At 48.2% G+C, this 23,111-nt stretch overlaps 1 protein-coding gene across 10 annotated transcripts; it reads left to right on the top strand.

Annotated features, from left to right (window-relative positions):
- Positions 1-551: 551 nt before the first annotated feature.
- RSAD1 (radical S-adenosyl methionine domain containing 1) lies at positions 552-22,644 on the top strand. Of its 10 annotated transcripts, none has more exons than XR_003590678.3 (13): positions 552-750; positions 1,102-1,235; positions 1,341-1,545; positions 3,961-4,326; positions 4,513-4,576; positions 4,983-5,130; positions 5,341-5,395; positions 6,295-6,398; positions 6,578-6,738; positions 9,212-9,450; positions 10,897-11,082; positions 12,699-12,769; positions 22,245-22,644. XR_003590678.3 is itself a non-coding variant. In XM_060395539.1 (10 exons), exons 1-9 carry the CDS (start codon positions 610-612, stop codon positions 6,693-6,695), a joined length of 1,335 nt encoding a protein of 444 aa, XP_060251522.1. In that variant the 5' UTR covers positions 552-609; the 3' UTR covers positions 6,696-6,738; positions 22,245-22,644. The 10 variants fall into 10 exon arrangements, 4 of the variants coding, with proteins under 4 accessions (XP_060251522.1, XP_027830512.1, XP_042111757.1 ...); XR_003590674.3 differs by having other exon boundaries at positions 12,592-12,769; XR_003590677.3 differs by having other exon boundaries at positions 10,897-11,098.
- The last annotated feature ends 467 nt before the right edge of the window (positions 22,645-23,111 follow it).

Genomic DNA, 23,111 nt, shown 5'->3' with positions numbered 1-23,111 from the left:
GCAGGGATTTTCTGCCCCTGCAGCCTTCAGTCCAAGTGCCCTCTCCTCCCCCACTGATTCCACAGCCCTTGTAACAGACCAACCTCACAGCACGAAGCACACTGGCCTGGCGTCCAGGAGGTGCTGAATTAAATCGGTTGCCTGTTGTCGCTTGTTGGTTTACGTCTCCTCTGTCTCGTGTACCTGCACTTCGCCCTAATCTTATGCATCTGGATGTCCTCGGCGCCGAAACTCTGAGCCAGGCACATAAAACGTGAAGAAACCTACTGAACGAACTAACAGGTCCTGGATCGATCCAGGAACTCGCTCGCGATGTGGTGCCAACAAGTGCGGAGCTGCCCCACTACACCTCCAGCCGCCAGAGAAAGGACGGCAGGGCGGCTGCGGTGAGGGCGTCGGTGCCCAGCAGGTGGCGCTACGCCCCCGAGCCCTTAGCGCGGTGCTCCGACAAAGGGCGCGGCCACGCAGCCCCAGTCCCTCCGCCGGGGCGGCCGCTCCGCTACCCCCACCCCCGCCCCGCCCGGCTCTGCGCGCACCGTAAGCCCTACCCCGGGCTTCTCGGGCTCGCGTCCTGACCCGCGCGACGGGCCGCTCAGCCAAGCGGGCGCCATGGCCCTCCCGCGGTCCCAGGCCCGCGGCTGGGTGAAGGCCGCCAAGATGGCTCAGAGGCGCCGCCGCGCGGAGGACGCGGGAGGACCCAACACCCAGAGCCCTGCGCCCGGGAGCCGGCGCGCCGCGCTTTACGTCCACGTGAGTGGGGAGGGGAGGCGGGGTGGCGGGAGCGCAGGGCCGCGGGCCCGCCTGCCGTCCTTCACCGGCCCGAGACGAGGTCTGGGACCTGTTCCCTGGCGGGGAAAGGTCTTGGCCCGGAGAACTGAAGTCTCTGGTGTGCACAATCTCGTTGACCTTGGCAAGTGATTTCCCTTCTGAACCTCAGTTTTCTCCTACTGAAGTGGGCTTACTAATCCCCTTGGAGAGTTGTGTGGCTAAGAGGTTGACGGACCGCGGAATCAGGATGGGGGTGTGTGCGACTGAACCCTGGAAATGGCCGGGGCAGCCCAGGGTCACCTCTCATCCGGTTCACATGCCCCCTACCCCCAGTGGCCCTACTGCGAGAAGCGCTGTAGTTACTGCAACTTCAACAAGTACATCCCCTGTGGTGTGGACGAGGCTGCTCTGAGGCGCTGTCTGGTGACCGAGGCTCAGACGCTGCTGAGACTCAGCGGAGTGCGACGGTGGGTACTGGGGGCAGGGTCTTGGGAATTGTGTAGGGCAGCGGAACAGGTTGCAGGCATCCTGGAGGGCTCCGCCATGTCTTCATCTCCATTCTCTTTCCCTAGAGTGGAGTCTGTGTTCTTTGGTGGGGGTACCCCCAGTCTGGCCAGCCCCCATACTGTGGCAGCTGTCCTGGAGGCAGTGGCCCAGGCAACTCACCTGCCTGCAGACTCTGAAGTCACACTGGAGGCCAACCCCACTTCGGCCTCAGGCTCCAGGCTGGCAGCATTTGGGGCAGCAGGAGTCAACAGGCTGTCCATTGGCCTCCAGGTAACCCATCTCACCCACATTATCCTGGGACATCCAGGATGTCTCTCATCCAGTCACATTCATTCATAGGGCAAATATTTGTGGAGCTCCTCCTTTGTGCCAGGGCCCTGTAGGCACTGAAAAGTGTGTGATGACACCTACTTGTCTGTTTGAATGCTAGACTACAAGCCCTAATAGGCAGGGATCATGCGTGCCTTTTTGTTCATCCCGGTATTACAAGCAGCCACTACAATTCCTGGCACATAGTAGATGCTTGAAAGATTTACTACCTGACTGGAGACACAGAAGGAGGCAGACAGGTGGTCAGATCATTGCAGCATGATAAAGTCTGCTTGTGAATGGGGTCTCTACAAAAGGCTTTCAAGAGTATGGCCTGAAGGGCATGTCAGTCTGACAAAATCATGGAAACCTTCCTGAAGAAGGTGATTGAATAAGGAAGAGGAGTCCATCAGAGGAGGGTGTTGAGGGGGAAAGACCGGATTTGGAAGAGCTTGCCTGTTTGGGAGGACCTTTGAGCCATTCCTCGTGACTGGAGAGGCTGGGGACAAAGTTGCAAGCTGGGGCCCAGAAGTCTTCAGCACCAGACTAGGAAACTTGCAATTTTGCCTAGTGGTGACAAGGGAGTCACTGAAGGGTTTTAAGTGGGGAGAGAAATGTGTTCCTCTCAGGTTGGCCCTTGGTATTTCTATAGCCAGTATCCCCACCCCGACTCCACACACACCCATTTCAAGTACGTGTACCACTTACCAAAGAGTTTGGGGTCAGGGCTTTTTCATTATGGGACATATTGAAAGGGACACACCATTTCTTCTGGCCTCCAAATACTTACATATCTTGAATCTAATTGTGAGAAAACATCAGGACACCTAAGAGACTTTGTACACGTATGGATAAGAACAGATAACATGAGATCGATCTACCCTGTTAACTTTTTAATGTACAGTACAGTGTTGCTGACTATAAACACAGTGATGTACAGGAGATCTCTAGGACTAATTAAGAGATTTTGGAGGGGGTGGGGTTTGGCCACAATGTGTAGTTTGTGGAGTCTTAGTTTTCTGACCAGGGATTTTGAACCTGGGCCCCTGTCAGTGAAAACGCCAAGTCCTAACCGCTGGACTGCCAGGGAATTCCCTAAGAGGCAGTTTTTAAAACAACTGACCTGTACTGTTCAAAAATGTCAGTATCATAAATGACAAAGGCAGGATGAGGATCTCAACTAAAGGAGACTAAAGAGACAGTGACAGCTGCATGCATGTGTGACCCCTGATTGAATACTGAATTGGGGTGGGACGAGGAAATCACTACAACAGACGTTTAGGGACAATTGGCCAACTTTGAATAAGATTGTGTGTTAGATAAGGGGATTGTGTCCATGTTACATTTCCTGAACTCTGTAATTAGATTGTGGCTGTGTAAGGGAATGTCCTTATTCTTAAGAAATGTTTTTTACATTTAGATAACGATATTACGAGTGCCTACTAGCCTGTGAGCAGTGGCTACCATATTCTACTAAAATGTTCTGAATCTTCACTGACCAGTATAGTTGCCACTGACCTCATGCTAGGAAACACTTAGAATGTGAGTATTTAAATTTAATTAACTTCTAAAATGTAAACAACTACATGTGGTTAGTATCTATTATATTGGACACTGCAATTACAGAACATTTTTGCCATCCCACATGGTTCTTTTAGACAGCATGGTCTATAACTTACTCTCAAAAAATTCAACGTAATAATAATATGTGTGTGTATTTAGAGAGGGGGCTCCCGAGGTGGTGCTAGTGGTAGAGAACTCGCCTGCCGATGCAGCAGATGTAAGAGACACGAGTTTGATCCTTGGGTCAGGAAGACCCCCTGGATGATGGTATGGCAGCCCACTCCATATTCTTGCCTGGGGAATCCGATGGACAGAGGAACCTGACTGGCTACTGTCCATAGTGTTGGAAAGACTTGGACACAACTGAAGTAACTTGGCACATATTTAGAGAGAGACAAAGCAAAAGTGGCAAAAATGTTAATTGCAACTTTTCTATAAGTTTGAAAATTTCAAAATAAAAAGTAAAATCAAAAAAAGATTGTTGGCTTTGGAGTTGGACAATCCTAATTTCCAGGTCTGACTTCACCATTGTTTGACCTTGGGCCAGCTACTTAATGAACTCCAGTTTGTCATCTGTAAAATGGAGCTATTGTTGGAGGGTTCCAGGCATAAATTAGATATTGCCTAAGAATGCTTTGCACATGGTAGCCCTTTAGTGAATGGTACCCTTGCTACTGGCTTGACCATCCACCTTCCGGCTCCCTGCCATGTCCTGGGTTTTCCCCTGGATCTGTGTCTGCAGTAAGTCCAGCCAGGTGTTTCTGTCTCCCTCTGAGCTGGTCTGCATGCTTATACTCCACCCTCTCTCTCCAGTCTCTAGATGACGCTGAGCTCCAGCTGCTGGGGAGGACACACTCGGCCAGGGATGCTCTGCAGACCCTGGCGGAGGCCCAGCGCCTCTTCCCAGGGCGTGTTTCTGTGGACCTGATGCTAGGGCTGCCGGCACAGCAGGTGGGGCCGTGGCTCAGGCAGCTGCAGGAACTGCTGCGCTGCTGTGATGACCACGTGTCCCTCTACCAGCTGTCCCTGGAGCGGGGCACCACACTCTTCACCCAGGTGCAGCAGGGTGCCCTTCCTGCCCCGGACCCCGAACTGGCCGCTGAGATGTACCAGGAGGGACGGGCAGTCCTGCGGGAGGCTGGCTTTCGCCAGTATGAGGTCTCCAACTTTGCCCGGAATGTAAGTCCTAAAGCTGGAGGCGGGGCCTGGGCGGGCTAAGGCGTGACAGTGCAGTTGTGGCCCTTTGGGGAGAAGGGTGCTTCCAAGGCCTGAGATGGTGGGACATTGTAACCAGGTGCCTCTCACCTGAGCAGGGATCGGCCCACCTACTTCCTTCTCCATTGACTGTCCCCTTCCTCCCGACAGGGGGCGCTCAGTACCCACAATTGGACTTACTGGCAGTGTGGTCAGTACCTTGGCGTTGGGCCTGGTGAGTGCCGTGAGCCACAGATGGGATGACTCAGGAGAGCAGAGTCATGGCTGTGTGCTCTTGCGCCACTTAACCTCCCCGGCCCTCTGTTTCCTCATATGTAAAGTGTGGCAAAAAGTACTGCCTACTGTGTAGAGCTCTTACGTATGTGTTTTGAGATGCGTGGGATAGTACCTGGCACTGTGGTTCTTGATCTTTAGCATGCATCAGAATTACTTGGACCGCTTGTTAAAACCTAACTGAATCCCAACCAAATTCTGGAATTTCTGGAATTGGACAGGGCCTGAGGATTTACATTTCTAGCATATGAAATGCTGTTGGTCCAGAGGCCGCGCTTTGAGAACCACTGACTTAACATCTAGCAAACACACAGTGTTAGCTGCTGTTAACCTGTTTATGTTGTCAGGGGCCCATGGGCGATTTATACCCCAGGGGGCCGGGGGCCACACCCGAGAGGCTCGGATCCAGACCCTAGAGCCTGACAGCTGGATGAAGGAGGTGATGCTGTTTGGTCACGGCACCCGGAGGCGCATCCCCCTGAGTGAGCTGGAGCTGTGAGCGCTTGAGGGCATTTCACCCAGGCTTCCCCTGTACCCCGAAAACCACCCACCTACACATCTTTGTTTCCTGCCTTGCCCTTCCGCCACCCTGTCCCATGCTGTGTGATCCTCATAAATCCCCCATACACATATCCCAACTAGAGTCTGAAGAATGGGAGAAGTATAAGTCTCCTCTCCAAGACCCCCTATTGGTTTTTCTTTCAGGCTGGAGGAAGTTTTGGCCATGGGGCTGCGCACAGACGTGGGCATCACTCACCAGGTAAGAGGTCTGTCTTACCTGGTAAGAATCACTCTGTCTCACTCTCTCTTCTATACACACACACACACACACCTTTCCATTCCTCTGGCACTGGCAGCTAGAGGTAGGGCCTTGGTCTAGCTGAGACCTGATGGGTGGGAGCACTGGGTGGGAAGGCGATGGTGAGAACCCTCGACCAGGGCTACAGAGACCTGGGCTCTAGTCCCCATCTACTGCACCCTTAGGCACACATCCTTTCACCTCTGAATATTAACTTTCTCAGCCATCCAAGGGAATTGGCTAGATTAAGAATTTTCAAATGTTTTTTAAGCAGAGCTAAAAGCCCAGATAGTAAATGCAATAAAGATCAGTGAAGCCCAGAACTGCTCTAGATGAAATCAGAGCCATAGAACCTGGACTTGTTGTTGAGTTGCTAAGTCACGTCTGACTCTTTCCAACCCCAAGGACTGTAGCGTGCCAGGCTCCTCTGTCCTCCGCTATCTCCTGGAGTTTGCTCAAATTCATGCTGTCTATTGAGTTGGTGATGCTATCTAACCATCTCATCTTCTGCCACCCCCTTCATTTTTTGCCTTCAACCTTTTCCATCATCGGGGTCTTTTCCAGTGAGAGCTCCAACTAGGGTTGGCCATACTCTGACCAGAACAGGGAGGGGAATGAGCAAAGGAAGACCTGGCCTGGCGGGGAGTCGGATTTGGTTTGGACGTGGAATAGGAGTGAAGGAGCCCACCTCCCTGCTGACCCATTGACCTGGTCCTGGTGTATGTGATAGTCAGTTTCTAAGATCTCTGTGCTGGACTGGAGCCACCCCTCACTATACCCCCAGGCGGGTGGCCTAGAATAGCCCCTGCCCGCTCCCCACCTTGTGGTTCCTGCACCTCTGCCCCTTCTTGTTTTCCCAGCACTGGCAGCAGTTTGAGCCCCAGCTGACCCTGTGGGACCTGTTTGGAGCCAGCAAGGAGGTGAAGGAGCTACAGGAGCAGGGCCTGTTGCTGCTGGATCACAGGTGTGTTGTGGAGACAGTGGTTAGGTACCCCAGGGAACCCTGACTACACATCTGCAGACCAGAGAGAAGTGAGAAAGATTGACAAGGAAGGGCCTCTGGTGCCAGGGCCTTGGCATTGGCAGAGGGTGAGGATTGAAACTAGTAAGAGGGGGCAGTCACAGCCAGGCCTCTTGTTGCAGGGGTCTTCGGTGTTCCTGGGAGGGGCTGGCTGTGCTGGACTCTCTGTTGCTGTCCCTTCTATCTCGGCTCCAAGAGGCCTGGCAGCAGAGAACCCCCTCTTCCGTGCCCAGAGGATAGCCCCCGGAGGAGAGCCACATGTTCTGCAGCCAGGACTCTGCAGGTAGGCTTTGGGGGCTGGGGTGACTGCAGACATCGCCACTGGCAGGTGCTGTCCTGGTTCTGACCACTGCCCAGCCCTGGCATCCCCAGGGGAATGGCTACAGTGAGGCGGATGGGAGGACTTTTCTGGCCTGGGGACTGGCATCAAGTGCACCCACCACTGCCAGAGAAGCATTACTCCAAAGAAGGGGCAGTGGTTTCTGTGGGTACCTCTCATCAGTAGACTCTAAACAAATCCTGGGTGACAGAAGATTCTGAGAAGTAGAGCTCTCAGGCTTCCTGCCCCAACAGGACAGGACAGGACATGGGTGTCCAGCACTGCAGCCTGCTGGACTCTGAGAACAATGGGAAAGATCAGAGCAAGACTTGCCTCAACTCTTTGGGCGGCCAGGGTATGCGTGGATGTCAGGAGCCTCGGATCTTCCAGAGTGCTCCCCAGGCTTCTCCCTCCCCACTGCAGCCCTTCCCTTGAAAGAGTGAAGATGCAGGGAGCTGAGAGGGAAAGGGGAGGGGAGAATTCAGGAAAGATCAGAGCCTGGTAATTCTCCCCTGGCCTTTTACCTGCAGAAATGGTCACCTGATTTTATTTAAATAACCTAATAAGCCTGTCTGGAGCCTGTCTTAACTGTGGTCCTCTCCTTTGTCTGGGCTTCAGTGGAGTGTAGGATCCTGATTTGGGGGCTTGAGGATCAGTGTAGAGCTGAGATTCCTTCCTGAACCTCATCATGTGGCTGTGGTCTTAGCTTTTATCGATTATCCTTGCCTAAATCAGTAGTTAGGTTGGAAGTTGCAAAATGTAAATTTCTGACTATCATTCCATCTACATTCAATAACTGGCATGTGTCCATAAAAAAAAGCTTTCCTTTTCTTTTTTTAAGGGCAGATACTCTTAACCTAATAATTCGATGCAGTGTGGGGAGGCTAGTGGAGAGGAAGGTATTTCCTGTGAAGAGGCAAATAATTTATCATGTCAAAGGGTTCCCTGTTGCCAAAGGTAATTTAGTACCCTCGCAAATCAGGGCATGCAAAGCTCAGCCTCTAGCTGGGTGACTAGGGGTGGGGTTTCCCCACCCCTCAGAGGTGAGCACATGCATTTCCCGTGTGCCTAGTGGGTGCGAGTATCAGGTTTTTTTGACCTGTGGTAGCATGGTAAGTGTTACCACCTCTCCTTTATTCATGAAATATTCAGCAAGCACTAACTGTGTGCCAGCACTGAGCAGAGAGGAGTAAGACTAACCCAGCCCTCAAGGCACTAACCACCATGTTGACAGACATAAAGAGAGAAACTCCAGGGCTATCAGTGAATGTGTACAGAGGAGCTGGGGAAGCCTGCGGTGCCTTTGGTTCTGAGGGACTGACAGCGGAAAAGGAGAAATGCCTTTTTCCTGCTACCTCCTCAGACCCCAGCATAGCTTGCACGGCGACCTGTGCGTTCTGCCCGGGAGCCTCTTCCAGAGCCTTCCCCTGATCGTGACATTCAAGACGCAAGCACGGGGCCAGTGCAGGTGTGCCATCAGATAACCTGGGCCCGCTCGGGTTTCTCCCCGCTGCCAGGGCTCGTGCCACCTGAGGTGCCTGGGCCCTCCCTGCGGGGGCACCTCACGAGGCCTGTGCAAAGGGGCTGAATGGGAGTCCAGTGGGGATGGCACAGATCACCTTCTGTGATTCAGCAACCCCCCCATCTCCATGTGAATCAGAGTCTCCAGAAGGTGGAGGCCAGGAATCTCATTTTCAATCGTGGCTCTAGTAGTCAGGCCAGGCTGAGAAACCCCATCCTGTCCTGCCTTCCATTCTGAGAGTTGGGGATCTGGAGAAACAAGGGAAATGAGGCTAGTTCCAGACATGGCCAAGTGCAGTGCGGTCCTTGCCTCTGCATCCAGGCCTTCTCAGGGTCATTCATCAGAGGGGTTCTCCTCCTGCATGTGGAGGCTTCTGCTGGATTGCCATTGCCTTCTCCAGGGGATATTCCCGACCCAGGGATCGAACCCGGGTCTCCCGCATTGCAGGCAGACGCTTTACTGTCTGAGCCACCAGGGAAGCCTTGTTGAAAGGCATTTGGATACAAATAAGAAGGGTGAACAAACTACTCGGATGATGAGGTGATGAGAGGAGTTAGAGAAATGTGGTGTGTGTGTGTGTGTGAGTGTGGTTACAGCTTGCAGAACCAACCTTCCCTACCTGGAGTGCTGGCAGCTTTAGGGCTGACAGTGGACCCACCCCCACCCTCATTGACAACCAAGTAAGGTAAGCCGGACAGCTGTTTTGACTTGCATTTTATATATGGGGACATTTGAAGAGGCCATCTAAGTTGACCCAAGTCATATAAGCAGTAAGGTAGCAGACCTGGTGTAACACTTCTGGACATTTAGAACTTCCTGTCACATTGTCGTTTTATTCTGACCATGGGTCAGGTTAACTGACCTGTCTCTTAAACTAGCCAAAATCCTGAGCTCTCTCTGGCCCCTCTGCCGCAGGCTTAAAGCTGGCGTCTCTGCCTTGGTGCTTGGTCTCAGTTTCTGTGTTTTCCCTGCTGGAGAACCCACGTGTCCCATCTGTGAGAGACCATCCACTTCCTGGAAAGGAACTGCATCCTGCAAAGAAAGGACTTTTAAGTAATGGGATTGCTGTAAACTGAATGTTCGTGTTCCTCCCGAATCCATACATGGAAACTTCATCCCTGGAGGCATGGTCTTCAGGGACAACACTTTGGGAGGTAATTAGGTCATGAGGATAGAGCCCTCATGAAAGGGATTAATGTGCTTATGAAAGAGAGCTCCCTGGCCTCTTCCACCATGCGATGACATGGAGGGAAGACAGATGGCTATGTACCAGGAATCGAGCCCTCACCAAATCTCCTGGCACCTTGATCTTGGATTTCCCAGCCTGCAGAACTGTGAGAAATAAACGTTTGTTCTTTACGCTACCCAGGCTATGGTATTTTTGTTTTAGCGGCCTGAATGTGCTAAGACAAGGATGAAATAACTTACATGGTAACTTGTTTTATTGTTCAAAATATTTACAAGTATATATTCCTGCTCTTTTGAACCTGGGAAGGGCCAGGAAACTTGCCCAACACAGATTGTAAGAGCCAGTGGGTGGTCCACCATCTCCTCCTGTTGCAGGAAGGGGGACCCCTTCCAGGGCCCGAAACTGGGCTCTTGTCTAACACTCAGAAATGAATTGTCCGAGGAGACACATGTGCTGACGAAGCAAGAGGTTTTATTGGGAAAGGGCGCCCAGGCAGAGAGCAGCAGGGAACCCAGGAGAACTGCTCTGCCACAGTGGCATGCAGTCTCGGGGTTTATGGTGATGGGATTAGTGTCCAGGTTGTCTTTAGCCAATCATTCTGACTCAGAGTCCTTCCTGAGTGCACGCCTTGTTCAGCCAAGATGGATGCCAGTGAGGAGGATTCTGGGAGGTGGTCGGACATGCGGTGTCCCTTTTTGACCTTTCCTGAACTCTCGAAGTTGGTGGTGGCTTATTAGTTCCGCGGTCCTTACCAGGACCTCCTGTCATAGAACAGTTCATTCTAACGGTTACTGTGATGCCTGGCCAGGGAGGGCTGTTTCGGCCAGTGTGCTTTCCCCTAACACTTCCACCACAGAGACCTGCAGTGTTAAAATAGAGGCCCTTGCATTCCCCTGAGTCCTAGAGTGGAGAAGATGTTGGGCAGAGGAGTGGCCAACCACAGCAAATAGGAGCAGGAGGGGGTGGTAACACTCTCTGTTTAAACCAGGAGACTTGGGGCTGCTTATTTCAGTTGGGCTGTACTGCTTGACCCCATTTGTAGTCCCACCATTCAGAGGTTAACTACTTTTAGATCTTGGTGTGTATCTTAGCAGAGATGCTTATATGTGAATGAACATCTTTAGATAAAGTCTTACGAAAAGGGGATAACATACACCTTGCTTTCGTTGCCTTCTTATTCTCCCTCAGATGTGGTGGACATTTTGTCAAATTCATATCTACACCCCAATTTTTAGTGTAGCTTCTTAGTGCACCGCGGCATGGTCATCCCCAAAGTTAGCTTTCCAGTTTCTTTTTGGTGAAGCAGAAGGTTTACTTTTTTACTTTTATAAACTTTATAATGAATTCATTTATAATGAATGTCTTGTGTAAATATTTTTATACACTGGCTCAATCATTTCCTTACATTTAGGCTAAATCCCAAGGAGTGGGGTTGCTGATTCCAAGGAGATTCGCATCCTTCATTTGGATACACAGTGCCAAACCGCATTCCAGGAGGCCTGGCAGTTCACGCCCTTGCCAGCTCACTGGTCATCAATGGCAAGCATGATCAGTTTTTCCAGCGGATTTCAGTCTGGAGAGCACTATTAATTCTGACGTTAGTATCAGCTAAGGTACTGTCTCCCTAACTCGGGCAACTGTTTTGTTCCACCTGATCACTTCCACCCTGGTAGAAGACCCAGCTGAAACTGTGCCTTTGTGTTCAGATTGCCTCTGAACTCCTCATCCAGACCCCACTTCTGGGAGAATCATCTTCTCCATCCTCTCTTCTTCTTCCTGCTTTCCTTTGTTTTCCCTGAGGGGATTTTTGAAGCCAGTTTTTCAATTTTTGTTTTGTTTTCTTGGCCCGTGGCATGTGGCCTCTTAGTTCCCTGACTAGGGATCGAACCTGCACCCCTGTATTGGAAGCGCAAGGTCTTTACCGTTGGACTGCCAGGGAAGTCCCAAAGCCAATTTTAAAAATTATACAAAGAACATTATAGAAACAGTCAGAATTTTAAGTGAAAAAAAATGTCCACAGTCAGTGGTCCCAGCAAACTCAGCTGTGTCTGTGTTCTCTCCCAGTCCTCATGCAAATGCATCCAAGACTCTTGCCTAGTTGTGCTCCTGACACAGACCTAACTTTGCATTCTGCTCCTTTTCCTTCTCAGTCTGTCATAAGCATTTTCCCATATGGTTACATGGTCATCCTCTTACTGATTTTAATTGTTGCACAGTGTTCCCGTAAGCGAATAATTGTAGTATTACCCTAATATGTCATTTAAATGTTTCCCCATTTTTCTCTATTACAAATCATAGTGTAGTACATGGTTTTATGGATATAGCTTCTTCCTGCACTTGAATTATTTCCTCAGATCAATTCCCAAGAGTGATTGGGTCAAAGGGTATGGATGCTTTAATGATTCTTGGTATGAGTTGTTATATTGTTTTCCAAGGGACTTTTCTTTTTTTTAGAAATTTTCCTGCTCAAAAAATAATAACGATTTTTTCAACCATATAGAAGAAAGCAAAACTTCTACTATCTAGGAATTACCACTACAACATTTGGCCAACCATCCCACGAGACATCTCTTGATATACATATCTATGTAGAAATAAAAATAATTTTTCACAAAAGGGATCATACTCATGTGCCAGCTTTGCAACCTGTTTCTTTTACTCAACAATATGTCCTAGGTTTTTCTGGTTGGATCTGCCGTAATGTGATAGCATAATGTAGTACAGTAATAGCTGTAAGCCAGGCATGGTGCAAGAATTTTATCTGCATTAATTCATTTAAGCACCACAACAACCCAGTGAGATAAATGTTGTTGTTATCATGCCCACTTTACAGATGAGCAGACAGGCTCAAATTGACTGCCCCAGGTCACATCACTAGGAGGTGATAGGCAAGCTGAGTTCACTGAGGCTCCAAAACAGATACTTACATACATAATACATGAATATATTCTAAATGTAAAACGATAATAATAATAAATGTAAACATTACCATAGTATAGTCACCTTTCTACTTCTACAGAGGTTGATACATGTATCAGATAAGTTTAGGTTCAACTGCACAGAGCAGAAAATAACCTAAGCTTAAGCTTGTCTTCTTCTTCCACAGAGAAGACGTCTGGACAAAACATTTCAGGGCTAGCCTAGTGGACCCAAGGCTGTTGTTCACGAAGAATCCAGGCTTCTAACTCTATACACTGTATCCTTGTTTCATAGCAACCATCCCTAAGGTCTCCACATGGTCTAATGTGGTCCCTGGAGCTCCAGCCATCATGTCTGCATTCCAGGTAGTAAGCATGTTGCTGCTTCCTCACCATTCCCCATAATAGAAGGGCTTGGTTACTTTTTAAAAAAAGGGGGGGTGGGCGGTAAAAATAGATATTAAGAGGCAATCAGAAAACAACTCTTTCCAAATCCTATTCTATTTACAATGTATGTACATATATACAAATATAGTTTAAAAAATAGTCTAATGTGTCATAATGGTACCTTGTTTCAATTTACATTTTAAAGTTTTCTGGCCAGATCAAATGTTCTCCATTCAGTATTTGTTTGTAAACAAATGTTTTGGCTATACTAGGTCTTAGCTGTGGCATGTGACCTGGGATCAGACTTGAGGCCCCTGCATCTGCAGTGCAGAGTCTTAGTCACTGGACCACCAGAGAAGCCCCTCCATTTAATATTTGTTTACTAACTAGTGTGTTCTGTGCACATTTAAGCTCATTGCTTATTTCTATTTAGCCAGTTGCTTATTTAGCCTTGATGATTTCCTGATCAGGTTGAAATATTTACATAGTTAATGTAAATAAATAGTTACATAAATAATTACAAGTATATTAACTCTTTGTCATATTTGCTGCAAGTATTACTTCCACCATGTTGTCCTTTTTATCTTGCGTAGATTTTGCTTTTTGGAAAGTGAGTTTTCTAGAAAATTCAAATATTTATATATCGAGTCTATCTTCTGCCCTGGGACTTTTTCTGTCAGTTCCAAGCTCCAGAGATATGGTCAACTTTCAAGTTGGCTTTTCTCCTCCCAGGAGACCCATCTAATGTTGAGGGTGTGTCTTCCTGGGACCAAATCTCCACTGTTCTGCTTCTTACCTGTAAGACTTCCCTCAACTGAGATCTGTTTTCTTGACTTTAATGAAGGGATTGGACCAGCCCCAGGCTGTCAAACCTGGCTCTGCATCAGAAATACCAGAGGCTCCACGCACATTCTTAGGCTTCCCTAAGATCTATAGAATCCAAATCTCTGTATCCAGGGATCTGTATTTTTAAACACTCTCCAGTGAACCTGATGCTCAGACATATTTCAGAAGCTCTGGACCAGCCAGTGTCAGAGGTTGCTCCCTGTGCTGGGCTCTCTGAGTAGTAAGTGAGAGGAGGCCACGGTCCTTGGCCACTGTGTCTGTTGAAACCAATTAACCCTGCCCCTTTTTATTGGGGCAGCCCCCGTTTCATATCCAGCCTGAGCAGCAGCCCCTTCTTCCTACTTCCTCGGGGGTGGGGGTAAGATTGGGTGGTAGTCCGGCTCCTGGGCTATGGCCTGAGAGGCTGCCACAGCAATGCCTCTGTGAGGGGACAGTGTCATTACTAGCTGGTGGCCTTAGTTAAGTCACTCAGTCTGTGAGCTTCCATTTCCTCACCTCGGCAAGCAGGGATCACACCTTAGTCAGGGTTTTAATAGGGTTGGAGATGATGGATGGATGGATGGAAAGAGCCTAGTGCAGTTCCTGGCACAAAATGCACATTTGCCAAATGTGGTAGTTATTACTATTAGGGTTTTCATTGTGATTTACAGGGCCTTGGGCATGCTGCTGCTAAGTCACTTCAGTCGTGTCCGACTCTGTGTGACCCCATAGACGGCAGCCCACCAGGCTTCCCCGTCCCTGGGATTCTCCAGGCAAGAACACTGGAGTGGGTTGCCATTTCCTTCTCCAATGCATGAAAGTGAAAGTGAACCCGACTCTTAGTGACCCCATGGACTGCAGCCTACCAGGCTCCTCCATCCATGGGATTTTCCAGGCAAGAGTACTGGAGTGGGGTGCCATTGCCTTCTCCTTGGGCATGCTAGCCCTAGGGAAAGAGGTTCCAAGCAAGAATTCTTGATTCCTGACAAGACAGAAGGAATGCCTGTCATTTCTTTGTGATGCTGAAACTTGTCAGTAGGTAGCCCTGGGTTTCTGGAAAATCCCCTCTGGCCCAGTGTAGAACTTGCTACCTTTCAGGTGGATGTAGGTCGCAGGGCAAACTGACCGCCTCCATGCAGTGTCACTCGAGCAGAAGGAAGGCCCCTCATTAACTGACTCCTCAGACCCGTGCTCCTTGCCCTCCCCCAGCAGGTCAGTCAGGAATGGCCCCACTCCTCAGGTGGCTACCTATGCAGGTGGCGCTGTCCTTACTTGCCTCCCAGGCTCTGACACCTGGGAGACACTTCCACCAGAGCATATCTTTCCTTTGCCCCCGCCTCTGGATTAGGTCGTTCCTGGTGCCCACTGCTCACTCCTCTGAGACCTTGGGTCTCCTTACCTCCATTCCTGCTGTCCCTGACTCAGCATGGGACTTCCCCCCGCCGTTGAACCTGACCAGCTTACACAGGCCTCACTTTCTTGGCTGAACTTTCTTACTTTGATTAGGACCAAAGTGAGGGGCAAGATCCTCCGTCTGAGGCCTTGGCAGTCCCGATGGAGGGCAAGGTGGGCAGGGCCTGGGCTCACAGAGGCTGCTTCACAGTACTGGGGAAGCTGCCGTAGACATGCCCTGCCTGAGGACCCCTCCCCTCGCACTTACCCTTCAGATTAATTCATGAGCAATAAAAGATGAACCATGAAAACTGTCAGCCTGGCTAGCCTAATCTTGAGCAAGTCTTGATGGTCCAAGAATAATTTAAGGATCCTCTTCCTCAAACTGAGATTGAGCAGGGGAGCAGTGAGGTCTTCCCGCTTGGGGACCCAGAGCATGAATGCGTGTGTTCAGCTCTGCCACCTGTTAGCTGCTTGATCTCAGGCAGTGCTTCCCTCTTCTGTACCCTAATTTCTTCATCTGTAAAATGGGGGTGCTAAAGATAATCTCTACCTCACTTGTTTTTTGTAAATTTTCAAGAAGTTAGGAACACATAGCTGAAACAAACCAAAGAAAAGATATAAACTGGATTTCATCAAAATTTAAAAATTTTGTGTCTCAGAGGACACGATCAAGAAAATAAAAAGGGACTCCCCTGGTGGTCCAGTGGCTAAGGCTCTGACCTCCCAAAGCAAGGAGCCTGGGTTTGATCCCTGGTCACGGAACTAGATCCCACAAGCTACAGCTAAGCGTTCACATGCCACAGCTGAAGATCCCGTGTGCCACAACTAAGACCAAAGATCCCGCATGCCACAACTAAGACTTAATAAATAAGCATAAATTTTTAAAAGAAAGTGAAAAGAAAACCTACAGAATGGGAGAAAATATCTGCAAACCATATATCTGAAAAGGGTCTAATATCCGGAATATATCAAGAAGTCCTACAACTCAACAACCAAAAGACAACCCGAAAAAGTGGACAGAGGGGACTTCCCTGGTTGTCCAGTGGTTATGAGTCCATCTTCCAATGCAGGGAACACAGAGCTGATCCCTGGTCAGGGAGCTAAGATTCCCCCCGTGTCAGGGGCAACTGACCCCCCTGAGCAACTAGAGAAAGCCTATATGCTGCAATAAACAAACAGCATAGCCTACCCACCCCCCGCAAAATGGGCAAAAGATGTAAACAGACATTTCTCCAAAGGAGATATACAAATGGACAATAAGCAGATTAAAAGCTGCTCAGTGTTATCAGCAGTTAAGGATATACAAATCAAAACCATAATGAGATGCTACTTCACATTCACCAAAGTAGTTAAAATTTTAGAAAAGGAAAATGTTGGCAAGTACATGGGAAAACTAGAACCCTCACACACTGCTGGTGGGAATGCAAAATCATGCAGCTGCTGTGAAAAACGGTCTGGCAGTTACTCAAAAAGTTAAATAGAGAGTTACTGTGTGACCCAACAATTCCACTTCTAGGTATATATCCCAGAGAGTTGAGAACATATGTCCACACAAAAACATGTACACAAATAAAGGTTCATAGCAATGTTATTCACAATAGCCACAAGGAAATAATTCAGATGCTCATCAGCTGATAAATGGATCAATAAAGCTTGGTATGTAACTACAGTGAAATGTTATGTACCCATGAAAAGAGATAAAATACTTACACGTGCTATGTGGATTTAACCCTGAAAATATGCTGTGTGAAAGAAGCCAGACACAAAAGGCCACATATTGTATGATTTCCTGTATGTACAATGTACAGAATAGGCAAATCCAGAGACAGAAAACAGATGAGTGTTTCCTGGGGGCTGAAGGCAGGGGAGTGGAGAGTGACTGCTGATGGATACAGGTTTCTTTTTGGTTTGATGGAAACGTTCTGGAACTAGATCGTGATGATGGTGGCACAATCTTGTGAATATAGTAAAAACCACTGAATTGTACACTTTAAATGATGACTTTATGTAAAATTTTATGTGAATTATAGCTCAATCTTATAAAACAAGTCAGTATGCATAAAGTATTATACATAGAAAGCTTAGAAGACTTCGATAACATGGGAGGGCTGAGCTAACTTGGTAACCACAGATGCTTTCACTGAATGAGAAGGAACATTGAAAAAAAGTCAGAGAATCAGATTTAAACAGTGTGTAGATGACTTTGTCTATATTAACTTCCTATTGCTGTTATTCAGTCACTAAATCATGTCTGACTCTTTGCAGCCCCATGAACAGCAGCCCAGCTTCCTTATCTCCTAGAGCTTTCTTAAACTCATGTCCCCTGAGTTGGTGATGCCATCCAGCCATCTTATTCTCTGATGCCCCCTTTTCCTCCTGCCCTCAATCTTTCCCAGCATCAGAGTCTTTTCCAGTGAGTCAGCTCTTTGCATCAGGTAGCCAAAGTATTGGAACTTTAGTTTCAGCATCAGTCCTTCTAATGAATATTCAGGGTTGATTTCCTTTAGGATTAACTGGTTTGCTCTCCTTGCAGTCCAAGGGACTCTCAAGAGTCTTCTTCAACACCATAGTTTGAAAGTATCGCTTCTTCTGCACTCAGCCTTCTTTATGGTCCAACTCTCACATCCATACATGACTACTGGAAAAACCATAGCTTTGACTAAGATGGACCTTTGTCAGCAAAGTGATATCTCTGCTTTTTAATATGCTGTCTAGGGTTTGTCATAGCTTTTCTTCCAAGGAGCAAGTGTCTTTTAATTTCATGACTGAAGTCACCATCTATAGTGATTTTGGACCCCAAGAAAAGAAAATCTTCTACTGTTTCCGTTATTTCCCCATCTATTTGCCATGAAGTGATGGGACCAGATGCCATCATCTTAGTTTTTTGAATGTTGAGTTTTAAGCCAGCTTTTTCACTCTCCTCTTTCACCCTTATCAAGAGCCTCTTTAGTTCCTCTTCACTTTCTGCCATTAGGGTGATATCATCTGCATAACTGAGGTTGTTGATATTTGTCTCAGCAATCTTGATTTCAGCTTGTGCTTCAAACAGTCCAACATTTTGTATGACGTACTCTGCATACAAGTTAAATAACCAGGGTGACAATATATGGCCTTGACATACTCCTTTCCCAATTTGGAACCAGTCTGTTGTCCCATGTCCAGTTCCGTTGCTTCTTGATCGGCATATAGGTCTTTGAGGAGGCAGGTAAGGTGGTCTCACATTCCCATCTCTTGAAAATTTTTCCAGAGTTTGTTGTGATCCACACAGTCAAAAGCATTAACATAGTCAATGAAGCAGAAGTAGATGTTTTTCTGAAATTCCCTTGCTTTCTCTATGATCCAACAGATGTTAGCAAGTTGATCTCTGGCTCATCTGCCTTTTCTAATTCCAGCTTGTGTACATCTGGAAGTTCTCGGTTCACATACGGTTGAAGTTTAGCTTGAAGGCTTTTGAGCATTACCTTGCTAGCATGTGAAATGCATCACAATTGTACACTAGTTTGAGCATTCTTTGGCATTGCCCTTCTTTGGGATTGGAATGAAAACTGACCTTTTCCAGTCCTATGGCTACTGCTGAGTTTCCCAAATTTGCTGACATATTGAGTGCAGCACTTTAACAGCATCATCTTTTAGGATCTGAAACAGCTCAACTGGAATTCCATCACCTCCACTAGCTTTGTTCATAGTTCGGCAAGTGATGCGTCCTTGACTTCACACTCCAGGATGTCTGGCTCTAGATGAATGACCACACTATCATGGTTATCCAGTTCATTAAGACCTTTTTTGCACAGTTTTTCTGTGTATTCTTGCCACCTCTTCTTAATCTCTTCTGCTTCTGTTAGGTCCTTGCCATTTCTGTCCTTTTTGTGCCCATTTTTGCATGAAATATTCCCTTCATATCTCCAATTTTCTGAAGAGAGCTCTAGTCTGTCCCATTGTGTTGTTTTCCTCTGTTAATGCAAATTGATTATCTGATAGCTCTGGAGGTCAGAAGTCTGAAATGGCTAAAATTAGATGTGAGCAGAGCTGTGTTCCTCTGAAGGCTCTAGGACAGAATCTGTTCTCTGCCTTTTCCAGCTCCAAAGGATGGTGGCCTTCCTTGGCTTCTGGCCACGTCACTCTGACCTCTCCTTTCATCTTCACGTCTCCTTCTCTGACTCTGACCCTCCTGCCTGCCTCTTACAAGGACACTTGTGATTCCATGGGGCCTATCTGGATAATTCATGAAAGTCTCCCCGTCTCAAAATCCTTACTCACATCTGCAGAGTCCTTTTTGTCTCATAAGATAACAAATTCACAGCTTCCAACAAAGATATGTGGACATCTTTGGGAAGCCATTATGCTGCTTACCACACTAAGAGAGAAATTATCTAGTGGATTTGAGTGTTCTGGTCCTTAACTTGAATCCCTTTCATCTGTACCCTTTTCAGGGTACTTACACACTTGTTTTTTCTCTTGCATTGATCCTGGGAAGTTGATGAAGGCATTATTGAGCCCCTTCTATTAGACAGTAGATGAGACTCAGGGGAGGCACAGTGCCTCGGTCGCACAGTTAGAAAGGAACTCGGGACTGTTAATTCAGCATTCTCCCACATCATCTGCTGCCACCCCAGCTCTAGGCCATGTGCCCCTGGAATGGTGTCCTCACTGATGGGATGGGGGCAATTCCACAACTACTCCCACAGTCTAGAGAAAGAAGGCCGCAATGGGAGTCAGTTCCCTGGGCCTCAGCAAGCAGCCTTCTCCTGATTGGACAAGGAGAAAGGAGGGGAGCTCAGACAGAGAACCTTCCTTTTGGGAGACAGCCTTGGTCCAGAGCCCAGAACTTGATACCCACCCATCTTGGACACGCCCTCAACAGCAGTCCAGGCAGATGGTCCCAGGGTTTTCGCCCTGGGGTCTCCGTACCAGGGGGGCGCTCTGGTTCTCAGGCACATTGTGCTGCTAACCCCCCAGGGATGCGTCATTGTGGTTTACAGTTTTGCCTTTGAGAAACCAGAGAAGCCAGGTTCTCTTCCAGCCCTGCAGGTATTGGAAGGCAGCTACCATGAACCCACTGAAGTTTCCCCAGGCTTCCCCTACCCCTATCCTCTGTTGACATACCAGACACCACTCCAGGAACTGGGATACATCCCTGAACCTGCGAGGTGAAGTTGCTGCTCCCTTGGACCTCATACTTTAGTGGGAGCAGACAGAGACCATACAGAAGGTGGGATAAGGATTCTAGGAGCAAAATGGGGTGAGCGATTAGAGGATGAGACTGTGAGATCCACACTGTGAGACTGGCACTGTCCCACCCTAAAGGGGAGAGGGACAGCCTAGGATGGAGCAATGTTGAGATGTAAACCCACGTTTTACTCTAAATTCCTGTTCTATGTGGCCTGCAAAACATTCACCCTGTGTCCTTCCCCAGAAGAGGGGAAGAGCAGTTTGAGCCTGAGGTGGTGCCCAGAGTCTGAGCATCATTCCTGAGGTTGAAGTCAGTTCATTCTGGAAAGTGTCCAGCTATGGCCCAACTTCAGGGCCAAAGAGTATTTAATATTCCTACTGCGTGTTATCTGAGCAAGTTTCTACTAAGTAGGGGAGTGGTGTGATATGTCATTTAAGGAGTCAGCCAGATTTCAAGGAGAATAAGGCTGATGTGAGAGTGAGCCAGGTGTGTGAGGACATGGCCAGATGTAAGGAGGAGGGCAATGCAGATGATGGGTTTCCTGTGTGGCTCAGTGGTGAAGAATCTGCCTGCCAATCAGGAGATGCGGGTTCGATCCCTGGGTTGGGAAGATCTCTCTCCAATCTTCTAGCCTGGGAAATCCCATGGACACAGGAGTCTGGCGGGCCATAGCCCATGGGGTCGCAAAAAGTCAGACACAACTTAGCAACTAAATAACAACAACAATGATAAGGGAAAGGGCCAGGCGTATATGCGGAAGTAAGACAAGTATTAGGATGGACTAGGAGGAAGGAGCCAGACCTGAAGGGATTGAGCTTGATGCGAGGGGCTTCAGACAGACCCCTGCAGCCTCAGGCTTTAGGGGATGGTCCCTAGAAAGGGATGCTGCAACCTGTGGAGAAAACAGACTATTATTTAGGAAGGCTGTTTAGCCTCTGCAAAGAGTAGCTGAGGACAGGTCTGGCACCTGGCTTCAAGGAAATAAACAGCTGTGAGGTGACAATTGATGCCATATTCTCTGTCGACCCAGCCACCTCATCCTCCCCAGGCTTGAGGAGGTTGCTCAGAGTTGCCGTGCTAGGAGAAGACTGCAGTGGCTAAAATGACACTGTTCCCTGAAGAGCGCTTTATCCCCTCGGGATTGGGTCCTGCTGTGTCTTCCCATGGAATGCCTGCCCCCTGACCTGCCTGCCTCAAACACTACTCCCCTAAGAAGGCTCTCCTAGCTTTTATATCCTGCCTTTCCCAAGTTGTGATTAATCCTTAGCCCATGAGTACATACATTAGAGTTGGAAACCCACTTTCAGAGGACCCAACTCTGTTTCTAAAGCACCCTGAACGCAGTCCACCCCACACCAGGGCCGTGTGAATGAACTTTAGAGAATCTCTAGAACTGAGTGCAAAAATCATGTGCAAAACCAAGTGTGCAGATGAATGAATAAACAACATGTGGTATATCTATACAATGAAATATTATCCAACCACAAAATGGAATGAATTGCCACAACTTTGATGGAACTTTAAAAACATTATGCCTAGGAAAAATCGGCAGACAGGAAAGGCCAAATATTTTACCATTCCATTAATAGGAAATACCTAGAATAGGCAAATAAAAAAGACAAAGTAAATTAGTGGTTGCCAGTGGGTGGGGAATGGGGAGGAATGGGAAGTGACTGGATAGAGTTTCTTTGGGGACAAGGGAAAAGTTCTGGAACTAGAAAATGGTGATGATTGCACGACATTGTGAATCTACTAAGTGCCACTGAACTGTGTTCATTAACATGGTGACTTTTAATACATGTGTTTTACCATAATTTTAAAAAATAAAATGTACATTTCTTGGAGAGAAGGTTCCCAACTTTGATCAGAGTTTTTGAAGTTTAAGCAGCTCACATCTGCCTGATGACTTTATGATGAGGATGGTGATATGCAGGCACAGAGCGGGGAGGCACCTGCCCAGTGTCACTCATGGGCTGGGGGCAGAGCCTTGCCAGGCTGTGTACCTGTCTGACCATGTCCCTTCTTCTCCTCTCCTTCAATCTACACTTTACTCTCCCTGAACAGCTCCCAGGCCTCTGTTCCACTCCCAGCCAGGCTACCACAAGCTGTGTAACTTCCCAAAGTCCCAGGACCTTCCAGAAGCTGAGCACATGGATCAGTTTCACAAGTGCTTGTGTTGTGGACCCTGAGCTCATAAGAACAAGAGTTGTGTACTTTCCTTCATATCCCAGAGTTCCAGTGGTACCCGTGGATGTGAGCTCCTCCTATCTCCCTCCAAGAAAGAGCTTGCTGTTCTCCTGCAAGGAAGGCAGTTAGCCGACAACCTCTGAATGAACATTCGTTTCGCAGATGTCCACACTGGGTTGGCCAAGACTGTGTCAGCTCTGCAACACAGCCTGAGGCTCTCCCAGCCTGGTCCCGCTTCCTCCCCTACCCTCTTCACAATAAACCTCTTGCACTCCTATCTCCATCTGTGTCTGTTTCCTGGAAGACCCAGATGACACAGTCCCCAGCTGGGAGTATCATAAACATTTAGTAAATGTTCATAAAGTAAACTGAACTGGGAACTCCCTGGAGGTTGGAAGAAGGTTGGTGCCTAGGCCTCAGAGAACCGGAGAGGAGGAGCTGCCCATGGAGGACGTGTCAATCATAAGCAGAGGAAAGGTCTAGAGGGGCATGGAGAAGAAGTCATGCCCCTGGAAGAGTCCCAGTAATGAAGAACACATAGGGAGCCCAGGGATTGATCCATTGACCTGGCATTCTTCCTAGCTCTTCCTCTGCTGGGGCAGACTGCAGCAAAGCTCAGAAATGTCCGAAGAGGCTTAGCCTTGGGAGAACCAGGTTTGAATTGTGCTTCTGGTTGGTTCAGTGATTTTATGTTCTCTTCTTCTGTGGATCTCAGTTTTTCCATCTGTAAAATGGGTACAGAGA

This window comes from Ovis aries, chromosome 11 (assembly GCF_016772045.2).
Source record: "Ovis aries strain OAR_USU_Benz2616 breed Rambouillet chromosome 11, ARS-UI_Ramb_v3.0, whole genome shotgun sequence".
NCBI classification, from domain to species: Eukaryota; Metazoa; Chordata; class Mammalia; order Artiodactyla; family Bovidae; genus Ovis; species Ovis aries.
Note: the sequence above shows the minus strand (reverse complement) of the source record. Positions and strands in the feature narration are given on the sequence as shown.